At 37.0% G+C, this 12,285-nt stretch overlaps 1 protein-coding gene across 1 annotated transcript; it reads right to left on the reverse strand.

Annotated features, from left to right (window-relative positions):
* Positions 1-1,011: 1,011 nt before the first annotated feature.
* LOC126617623 (protein DETOXIFICATION 49) lies at positions 1,012-2,933 on the reverse strand. Its single transcript, XM_050285644.1, has one exon. It carries the CDS (start codon positions 2,838-2,840, stop codon positions 1,317-1,319), a length of 1,524 nt encoding a protein of 507 aa, XP_050141601.1. The 5' UTR covers positions 2,841-2,933; the 3' UTR covers positions 1,012-1,316.
* Between the last annotated feature and the right edge of the window lie 9,352 nt (positions 2,934-12,285).

Here is a 12,285-nt window from a genome sequence, read left to right on the forward strand (position 1 = left end):
GTCCTAGTTCGTACAATGGCCGATTCCGCCAGTAGTCTAAGTAAGGGGTGTTAGGGAGAAGGCTTTGGAAAAAAGAAGGTAAAGATTACGCATACATGTGGCAGAAGAGGAAATAATGACGGGCGCAAGCGAATCAACTTGAATGATTTCACGAGATCTAAGAAGGAGTCGAACACCGAACTTGCGCATGATATTGGGTATGTATTACTAAACAAATGTCCTACGGCCGAGTAGGGGTCTTGAAAGAAGGTGCCGGAGGATGGGAGTTAATATATTAGTAACTATTTTTGTTATATAATATATTATAATGTTTAATTTTAAATTCTTTTTGCATAAAAGGAGGGGTATATTATTGATGAAATGGAGTCGAACCTAATGAGTTTTGTGGATGATATATTCAAGAGGCTTACCTGCAGTGGAAGTATGACGTAGCCCGATATGGAGAAACACCACAACTAGAGTAGTGTTATTTTTTTTTCCTGATGTTATGGACGAATAAATTAGTTTTATAATTATATATTTATTGGACGGTGCTATCCACACACCCCTTTTTATTTCTATACACTTCTTGTTAACTTTTGTCATTTGATCTTCTTTAATTCATTCAATCTGACAACCAAAAATTGAAAGAGTGTCGAAGATAAAAAGATATGTGTGTATGGCACCACACTATACTTTTCACTCCCACTTCTCTAAGAATTGGGAATTGATTAAACCAAGTGTCCATGTGGCAATTTAATTAGTTACTAGAAAAGTTCAAGACATATCATCTCATATTTGTTTGACATATTCGGCTGACAAAAATAATTAAAGAATTGCAGAATGAGTAAGTGCGAAAATGGTAAAGCACAGATGGGAGGATGGGGTATGGAGACGGCAGTCGAATGGTAGCGAAACCCTAGCCACTTATGTTAGAATCCAAAACTTAAAATTTCCAAAGCATTTAAGGCACAAAATACAACTAAACTGCCACAAGATAAGAAACAAAAACAACATTGATCTTCTTCCATATCCCCATCAATTGGTAGACAATAAATAAGACAAATTAATCCCACTAAACAATGTTATAGGCAACAAAGCAACAACAATGCTTTCCCATTTGACACATAATTAAACAATTGTAAATGAAAATAAGCATGTTACTTCCACAAGAATCTGTGAAAAGAAATAGACATTGGTTCTATGAATATCCCTTCTTAAAAGAAATCTCAATGTCATTTACAATAGAATTGCTTATCTTTTTGAAGGAGGAAACAAAATTGTATTAAATTTCCCATAACAGAAATCCTACACCAACAATTGGTCAATGCTTACAGTCACACCAGAGATAAATTTTTGCATTCTTCTGTGTTTTGAAATGAACTCAAAGACTCACTAGCTTTATCGAAATCTTGAAAATCATCATCATCAATGGTAAAAGTTCCTGTGAGCTCCTTGGCTCTCTGGGCTTGAAGATCCCAATTGGTTCTAAACAAAACAAACAACATGGTCAAAACACATGAGCCTTGGGCTGCCAGAAGACCAAGCCAAAGTCCTCTAAAATCAAACTGTACATAAAAACTCAACCACACAGCAACAGGCATTCCCACAAGATAAAAGCAACCCAAGTTTATGTTTGCTCCCAATTTTGGCCTAGCAATTCCCCTCAAAACACCACAACCTGTAGTTTGTGGGCAGTTTCCGAGCTCGCATAGGCCAATAATTGGCAACACCATTGATGTCAATGCAATAATCTCCGAGTCTTTGGTGAACATGCTGGCCCAAATATTCCTCACAGTCACAGCAAACAACAATGCTGAAAATCCCAATATGAAGCTATAAGATAGGCCTACAATTGTTGCAAGTCTTGCTCTTTCGGGGCGGTTAGCACCAAGCTCATTTCCTACCCTTGTTGACACACCAAAGCTTAAGGAAGATGGGAAAATGTATATCAACGCTGTGGTTTGGATCAGAATTCCCATTGAAGCAACAGTTGCTTGAGGGTTAAGCAACAAACCACATAGCAAAATCATGATCTCATACCACCACCATTCTAAACAAACCGATATGCAACTTGGAATGGCCAAATTCATTAGATTTTTCCACCCTGTGAAGCACTCTTTGGAAAAACCACCCCATGTTTTCTTGTACACACCAGAGATTGCAATGTAAGCTATCAATGATCCAACGAGGTTGACATTAGTCCAAACCCCGCTTAGTGCCATGCCTTTGATCCCAAGATTGAGAACATGAACAAGAAGGTAATTGATGGGAATGTGAAGAAGAATAGCCAAAGCTGCACAGAATGTGAGAGGCATGGTTATGGATTGAGTTCGAAGATAAATTCGCAAAGGGTGCAAAAGGCTTTGAGCAAGGAGGTCAGGAAGAGAGTAAAGAATGTAAGAATGAGCCTCAGTTGCAATCTCATCTTGTTGGCCACAAAAAAGCAAAATCGCTTTCATGTTGAACCACAGAAATGCAATTGGGATTGAAGTTAAGAGAAGAAGAATAACTGTTCTCTGCAGGGTTAGGCCTAAAAGTTTGAATTTTTTGGCTCCGTAAGCTTGGCCGCAAATGGGTTCCATCCCCATGGCAAGGCCAGAGAGAACAGAATAACCTGTGATGTTGGCAAATCCTATGGAAAGCGAGCCACCAGCCAATGAAAGCTCGCCGAGGTGGCCTAGGAAGAGCATGGAGATCATTGAGCGAGAGTAGAGTAATAGACCCGTCAATACCATTGGGAAAGCTATGTTGGCTATGCATTTGGCTTCTGTGAGAGCTAAAGATAGATGGGTTTTGTGGGGATTCTGGTTGTATTGCTCAAGTTTTGGGCTTTCTGGGATCAAAGGAGCTTTGTCCATGTTTAGAGGGAGAGAGAGAGAGAGAGAGAGATTGCTCAATTGGGTATGTGCAGAAGTGTGTATGGGATATAAAGGGGAGGTTTATAGGAATGAAAAGAAAACAAAAACTCAAGACTTTTGGACGGCCATTGTGGAAAAAAAAATGAAAAAGAAATAGAGACTTCGGAGCTTATTATACAGAGCAATTTCTGAATTTCTTGGGAGTTTCAAGCGTCTTTTTATGACCAAAGCTTGATGACAATGCTGGGGGGTCTGCAGGCTCAATAGGAATATTATTCAGTTGCTAATTCCAATGGACCGAAAGACGTGAATGCATGCTGACCTCAATTAAAGGAGTGTATTTTTGCTCACCACTATTTAGTGTGGTGTATGCTCACCATCCTATTTATCACCATTAGATGATTTTAAATTTTGAGATTTGTGCTTATCCACTACACGAATCTTGAAAATTCAAACTCATCTAACAATGATAAATAGGGTGGTAAGCATACACCACATTAAATGGTGGTGAGCAAAAATGCTCCCCAATTAAAGGCCTAATTTTTTGTCTAACTTAATACTACGAGTCAAACTTACTATTAAGGTTTTTTTTTTCTTTGTCAATTTATTAACATAATGGTGCCGTTTTTTTTTTTTTTGGTTTCACAATGGTGCTGTTTAAGAGGCATGAAGAACGTTTCCAGTTTAGGATTCTTCTTGTCAAGACAAAATTTAGGTCGGACGGTTTTCTGCCCATTTTTAAAGAGAGGGTACACACACACACAAACAGAGCATCTATAGTTTAGTAGGGCAAAAATTAAATGAAACATCAATGAGGTATTCATAAATAACAAATTTTGAAACCCCACTATTTAAAATCTTTATTGAGGTGGTAGCGTATACAGTGACAAAGGTTTGTAAAGTTTGGTGTTGTTACGAATTTGGTAAATTTTTCTGTTTATAACTTACACAAATATTATTTTCACGGTATAATTAATAGAAGCGAGGCTCACACATTACTCTCCAAAAAAAAAAAATGTCAACAAGACAATATTAGGGACTGGACTGGAAATGGTAATAACGAGGAGTAAGGCACATCATCGTCATGTGCTGTAGAAATGGTAATAACGAGGAGTAAGGCACATCATCTTCATGTGCTGTACAAGTAAATGGCAAGGAAGAGGCACTGCAAGCAATTGCCAATATCCTGCCGTGACAACCAAGCAACTGCTAAAGATCCTTCTAATTTTGTTTGTGAGAATATTTGGGGATTGAGTGCATATATTTGGAGATATGATTTAGGATTTTTCGTGCCCATCAAGTGTTCCTTAGTATATAAACCATGTGAACAATTCTGTGAAATACACAAGAGGTACATAGATTTGATATCCTTATAAGTCCTATGAGATATGTGATCAACCATACTTATGAAGCATGGAACTAGTAAAAGATTTATGTGAATCAATTATTTCAAATTTTGAAAGAGCGGGAGGGGAGCCCTAACTTTATTTGTTTATTTTATTTTTATAAACTCATAGCCTAACTTAATGAGTCATTTAGTACTAAGATTCTTCTTCATTTGTAAGTGAGAGGTTTTAAGTTCGATTCTCATCAAAGGCGAATTTATTTTTATTTTTATTTTTATTTTTGAACAAACAATATTATTGATACTAAGGGAGAGGGGGTGGGCTTACCCTCACAATGGGCTAGCAATAATATGGTTCAAATTCGCCAACGCAAGAATCGAACCTGAAACCTCTCACTTACAAATGAAGAGGATACCACTATACCATAGTACCAAGTGGCTCGTTAAAGGCGAATTTGAACCACATTATTATTGATTAGCCTATTGTGTGGCTTAACCCACTCCCCCACCACTTAGTGTAAATAATATTTATTTGTTAAAAAAATAATAATAAATAGCCTAACTTAATGAGGATGTTACTTCCCTGATTAAATAAATTTAGAAAGGCGATATTACTAGGTATAGTTAAATTTATTTTTTTATAATAAAAAATATTTAGAAAGGGGTTGGAAAAAAAAATAGTTTTGAACTTGCCAACCACGAAATTTGAACTCAAACATTTCATTTTACAAGTGCTAGATCATAGTATTAAGTGACTATTAGGTAGTTAACTAAGAGAAAATAATGTAATTATTTTTTTGTACAACCGATATTATCTACATTAAGAGGGTGAGAGAATGGCGTTAAACCTCACAATGGGCTAGCAATAATGTGGTTCAAATTCACCTTTGGCAAGAATTGAACCTAAAACCTCTTACTTACAAGTGAAGAGGAATACCACTAGACCGTAGTACTAAGTGGTAAGAGAAAACAATGTAATTAGAGCTTAGTAAAAAAAAAAAAAAAAATGGTTTGGGGTTCAATGGCTAGGCTACATAAGATAAATTTGTTTGAGGTTCAATGGTCAGGTTACCCAGGGTAAACCGATATTTGCAAACATAAGTTTAGCCACTTTGATTAGAACAATGTGCTCGATGATTTGTACTGAAGTTCAAAATTATCTCGCTTTATTTGATAAGAATTCAGTGCAAATTGTCCAAAAATTAAAAGGTAAACAGATATTTGTCTTCGGATGCATTCTTTGAATCATAACTTAACTAATTTTTTTCACCCAATAATGTGTCTATATAGTTGTTTGTGTTATGTGCTATGGATGAAAAAATATTTTAGGGAATAGTATAGGTATAATACCACAAATTAAGATAGAGATAGGATCAAGGGACAAATATTTTTACACTTTTTTAAGCTTTTATATTATATAACATAAAGGGTCCTCATTCATTCATAAATGACATAATGACATGGATGCTTACATGAATTTTAACTAATATTAAAAATACAAAAATAAAACAAAAAAAAAAAATTCTAGAAGAAAATTAAAAATAAAATTAAAAAGGAAGAAACTTGTGAGTGTGAAAACAAGAAAGGAGGTAGAACTCCATTGATTCGAAGTACTTTATTCTTCTCACTTTTGGGATAAAAAAAATAAAATTCTTGTGTTGCAGTCCTACTGGATTAGGAATGTGATTGTGTAAATCCTAGTAGATATAAGAATGTATCTTATATTCCTATTAGGAATAGATTACCTATTAAATGTTGTAATTAATCCTAAAGGGTAAGGAATTAACCTTCCTTACTACTATAAATAAAGGCACAATGGGGTAGAATAACACACACCCACAATTACACATTTCTCTCTTCTCTCTACTATTACCGCACCTCCCTCTCTCTCTATGGCCTCCATAATCATTCAGTAAATTATGCCTACAACACGTTATCAGCACACTCTTGACGTTGCGCTAAAGAGAGTGTGATCTTCAATCTAGTTTGATCTTCAATTTGGGGAGTATTACGTTTTAATCATTCTTTTTATGATTAATTCATTATTTTATTGAATTGATCTACATGCTATTGATTCAATTTAAGTTTTTTGTGTTGAACATGGTACAACGCATTGGAAATGCAATTCCTGCTTTATGAGAAGGATCTTCTACAAATTCAAAAGCTTTTGTAGTTTTCTGTCAATCAAGTACGCTTAAAATAAAGTAAAATATTTGAAACGACCTTGAAGCATGAAAACATTCCCCATGATGCATGAACCCCCTACATTTATATTTACCTTCCAATATATATCTATATATATTGTATATGTTTATATATTTGTTCATGCAATACGCAATTATGCTATGTGGAATTTGTGAGTCAAAGAATTAAAATAAATTAGAAGCTTTAGGGTTTTTCAAATCCTAGGAATGTTGAAAAGAAAAAAAAAGTTTATTGGGAATTGTTTTATGGCATTTGACATCCGGACAAAGGCAGCAACCTTTTGGGCTTCCTGCGTGCGAGACTGACTAGGCCTGTGGCCTAGGAAGGTCTTTCAATGGGGCCTGAAGCCCTAGCTCACCTCCAGCTCGGCCTGTAACTGCATGCTGGGCCCTGCCCTCACGCCCTTGGCCCAAACTAGCAGCCTTTATGCTGCTAGGCTTGTCCCGTGTCCTAGCCCACGTATAACGAGCCTGTTACTGGCTGGGCTTCACGCCCTCGACCCTTGACCCAAAAGCCAATGCATGTTGGGCTTTTGCTCACCCCACTTCCAACAGCTTCTAAGTTGCTAGGCTCTTCCCAACATATGGCCCATGGCCTGCAGCCATTCAATTTTCTGCAGGGTCGTGCCTCACACAACCAGCCCACACGTGATGGGTTGTGCCATTTATTTTTTTTTCTCGACCCGATGCCAATTATTTGGTATCCCGTGCTTTTTAACCATACCCAAATATTTTTGGGACGTTTTTGGTTAACTTTATATGAGCTAAAATTCACTTGTCACTTGGCCTGCCGCCAATTGAAGCTAATATAACCCGTAAGTCATTATCTTACTTCTACGATCGACCCAGATGGTCCCAATCTATTGAATTAATTAAAAGTGACCTGCAGTCCATTAATCTGATAATGAATCCAAAATTATTGACCTGAAGATCACTTTTGGACATTAATGATTCAATAATTTATTTCTCTTCTTTGAACCGTTGACATACTTTCGTAGTAACGAAACTCTCACACTTGAGTTCCCGAAGAAACTCAAATCCACTACACTTAGTTCTATATTGCATTCTGTGTTCTTGTAGGAACCTCTTTTTTATGAACTAAACGTTCATAAATTAAATTGAACATGTAGTTTCAAATTTAGTGCCTTTGAAACCTGAAGTTTTCATAAAACAATACACCCATGAAAACTCGACGTTTTTCATGAAAACCATGTCTTAGAACTCGAATGTTCTAACTTTGATGCTTATGGATGATTTATTCCCATAGCACTAATCAATATCTTGTTCCCTCCAATTCAATGGATTGTCGAATTGTCACAAGTTATATTTTCCTGATTTGGACATTTCTAATAGAAACCACTTTATGTGGGGTATAAGACATGAATCTCCACTTAACTATTAAAGTAGCTGAGAAACCATTGAAGCCAACAATGGCATGGAAGAGTTGAATAAGCTTTTTCCATGATCTTCATTCGAAGACCTATGCCCGAAGCACTAAAAACAAAAATACCTCCTGAACGAGGATTCCATGGCTCTTTGGCTTGCTACTACGGACCGTCTAATCATGAAAGATATTGCTTGAAGTACACCATGATTACGTCCATGAATGAGTACAATTTTGAAGTTTATAAATTCGATTGAATTTTGACTAGAGAATACTTTTCTCGTCATTCCATGTTTCTAACTCGCTCCTGAAGCAATAGTGTAGAAAACGGATGTTTACCAAATTTTCATATTTGATCACTACCACAAATGTGAGAGAAATGTATAGACCCAGTTTGGCTAGAGTCTACCGAACGGTATAGACTTAGTTCAGCTGGAGTCTACTGAATGGCTCGACCTAGTTCAGTCAAAGCCCAACCGAATGGTGATGCACTGCTTCAGTAGGGATACATCGAATGGCATACTCTCTCACAATCCAATTTTGAGTTTGTTTTTACAACATATGGTAGAATCAGAACCTGCCAAGGTGTGGCATCATGCCCAAAGCACGATCCTTGGTACCTAAGACCTAAAACTTTAAGAATAAGGGATAATATTTCCAAACCTCAACCCTGCAGAATCTACTTCTGTCTCGATGGAATAGGTCATTGGTTATGCACCTGTTCGTGCCCTTACCAATGTTGTTGAGGAGTACCATTCTAGTAGTCAATATGTGAGACTAATTTTGCTCTACCGAACATTGTGGAAGAGTAGAATTTTGACATAGATGGCCTTGTTGGCTAACTCCCCTCAGTAAACCATTTACTTTGTGAACATTTTTCCATGTTCTTGGATTCAAGTTTGGTGTATGTTTTACTTATGAATAGTCTTATTGATATTGTCCTCGAATATAAGTTAATTAAATCATGTTTCTTAATACATGTGACCGATTCAATTCAACACGTGATTAGGTAGGAATGTAGGAAAGTTAGTTGTTTGGATGAATGTGTACTACGCACACTAACTTTACACCTAAATCACATCTCTAACAACGGCTTCAGGTCTATCCAACCTGATTAAGAGCATTGGCACGCTCCTCGTTATATGACTGGTATTGAATTACCATTTAAGGGACCTTAAATTCTCCTTGTCGTTGAGTTTTTAAGGATATTCGAGATGACAATGATCATAAATGAACCAATGAAGAAAATAGAGTGGAATATCTTTGCACCACCTTAAAAAATGAGCCTGAAGAGGCCAATGGGTTGTCTCCCAATTGGAAACACACCATATGTGGCTGGCCTGGAGCTTGGTGATTGAGCAGTTTACTTGACTTGGCACGACCTTTTTGGGACACTTAGGTCGAACAATGATGCGACAACGTATCTCCGTACCTGAAGTAAGGATTTTGTGCCTACATGCACACTTTGCCAAGCCTGCTCATTAGGGAAATTGATTTTCTATATCATTCCTCGCAAAGATACGAAATCACCCATTTTTCACAGTAGATTCAAGGGAATATATGTGGACTAATCCAACCAAAATGCGGACCATATAAATACTTATGGTTTTGGTTGATGAATTGACATACTGGTCACATGTTTGTCCACACACATTGCTGCTAAACCTTCTGGCCGATTAAGGGCTCACCACCCTACTTATCCCTTAAAGTCCGGAGACTGGATAATGCTTGAGAGTTTATATCGATGGTTTTTTGATAAAGTATTGCATGTGTTTTGGCTTTATAATTGAACATTGAGTTCCCATGTTCACCCCAAATAGCCTCGCCTAATGATTATAAAGCGCAATTTAAATGATTGCCTGGATTTTGTTAAACGTACCAAGTTTTCAGTTTTTGCCTAGGGCTATGCAATCTTGTACGCAGCTATGTTGGTCCACCTTGACGCCCATTGCCACCCAACCTATATGACATTACAGTTGGTTATTGGGTATGAACCTGACAATTTTGGTATTTACACATTTGGCTATGCATTCCATGTGCCAAGTTGCGTCACCTCAACGTACCAATATGGGTCCTCAAAGAAGGATGTGTATCTTTTGTCGATCATGATTCTCCTTCACACTAGCTTTCTTCAAGTCTTTGCTTGCAATCTCTTTATTGCTCATTTGTGGTTGTCACTTTAATGAGATAGTCTTCCCGCCGTTAGGGGGAGATAAGAACGTTAACGTTTTTTGAGAACGGCTCGAATTTGCATGGACGTTTCCCACTATGTCTCATCTCGATCCTCGTACCGCACAAGTGTGATAAGCAAGTGTGATGTATTCTATCTTTTAGAATGGTGCTCCAGACGCATTTCCCTGATTTAGCTAAAGTGACGAGATCATATACCAGTTACAAACATACCTGCAAGGATAAACGTACTTAACGAACGTCGAGTCAACATCCCTGAAGTGTGTACAGCCTCTGTTGGATGGTCTGGTACACAGCGGATAGCCAATCAATCTTTCTTGGTTTGGAGCACGACGTATCACTTGGTTTGTAGGATTCACTTCCCTAGAAGAGGAAGACATGGCACAACAATGAATTCATACTTGGTCGCTATCTCAAATCATTTCTATCTCATGAGATTAATCTTGATTACTCCCGAGACATGAAGTTCTTGGTCCAGTATACTAGTTTGAATGAGCTAAATGGAATTAAAATGAGATTATTGTCGATGATGTTTTCACTTATATGGTAGCTACCGACATAAGTGAAAAGCGATGATATCGAACCATGTTCCGTTGATTAAGTGACAACATAGAACTAATTGGACAATCGAAATTACAATCCAGGTCAAATTCCTTACTAAAGTGTGTTTTGGACTTGTTGTTCCTACACTGCCCAAGGTAACCCTATTGTGTTACAAGTGGGAAAGGAAACGTTATGAGATGAATGAAATAGTGCAATATGATGCACGCCTTATTGCGCAAGGTTTCTCTCAAACGTCCTGTGATTGATAGCAGTGTGATGAAATATGGTTAGTGTTTTCTCCATGGGGATATAGATACGGAGATTTACATGTAAGTTCCTGAAGAATTACATGGATTGGTTCAAATAGTTCTAAATCACAGAACACCCTCTTAACTTTTTTGAGGAGTTCACTTACAATCTGATGGATGTGGTATATCCATCTAAGTAATTATTTGACCAGTCAGGGATATGAATTATGCCCTTGCATGTTAAATTATGAAGTCTTATTTCAAATTGCTAGAAATACAGTTTATGTCGTTGACACGAATCTTACTAAGACTCCAGAAGAGCTTGAGAAAACTGCCTCGCACCTGAAAGATGGAATTTGAGATGAAGGATCTTAGGAAACTCGTTTATGCCTTGACTTAAAGTTGAAGCATTGTTCTAATGGTATTTTGGTTTACCAATTGAACTACACCTTGAATGTGTTACTTTTGAGTATACCTTTGATCATCCATATGTTATATGCAAATGAGACCCTTGAAGAGGTTATGGAATCCGAAATTCCATATATAAAAGTCAACTTTGCGTTTTGTTGTACTTAGCTCATTGTATTTAGACAGGACATCTCCAATAAGTCACTAGTGAAAAATAAATACGTATTTAATTTTATTAATACTGAATTGTTAATATTAAATTCAAATTTTTAAATAAAATTTTATGAAGATAAAAAATGAAAATTAGAATTTTCATTTTAATTATTTCGTATTACAGTAATTTTTTTTATAACTGTTGATCTATTGGTAAAGATGCAACACCACGCCTATACACAACCACTTAATTGGTATTAAAGACGTACCATGAAGGTACTACATGGGCAAATCCCAATGCATCTCAAGCAGATCCAACCCCCCTGATCCTCGGAAAGATACTTGCCTTGTTTGTTATGTTGACGCTGGTTACTTATCAAACCCGCACAAGGAAAAATCCCCCAAATGGTTATGTCTTTACCGTTAGGCATATCGCAATATCTTAGAGGTCCATGATATGAACTTGGTTGCGAAATCTTCGAATCATTCTAAGATTCACCTCACTTCACTACGCCACAAGTGAGACATGGTTAAAAGTTCTTGTTGAGCATATTCGAAGTACTTGCTGTGTTTTCATCCATCGTTGAGTCCCAACAATGATCCATGAAGATTATATTGCATACATCCACCCGACTAAGCCATGATACATCAACAAAGTCAATGCCAAGACATCTTGTGTCTACATCAGCAAAGCATCAGGAGATTGAAGTCATGTAAGCTGATCCCAGACAACCTTGTCGACCTTTACACGACGTCATTTCCGAAGTCAACCTTCCAGAAGCTTGTCCAAGGAATTGGTATGCCTAACTATCATATGCAATGCTTGTAGTTCTCATTTGGAAGTTATGTTAAACTCAGGGGAAGTATCCAAAAGTATACTCACTTGATCTTAATGAACTCTTTTTCCTTACGATTAGGAGCATTTTTCCCACTGGATTTTTGCTATCTAACTAGGTTTTAATGAGGCACC

This window comes from Malus sylvestris, chromosome 4 (assembly GCF_916048215.2).
Source record: "Malus sylvestris chromosome 4, drMalSylv7.2, whole genome shotgun sequence".
NCBI lineage: Eukaryota > Viridiplantae > Streptophyta > Magnoliopsida > Rosales > Rosaceae > Malus > Malus sylvestris.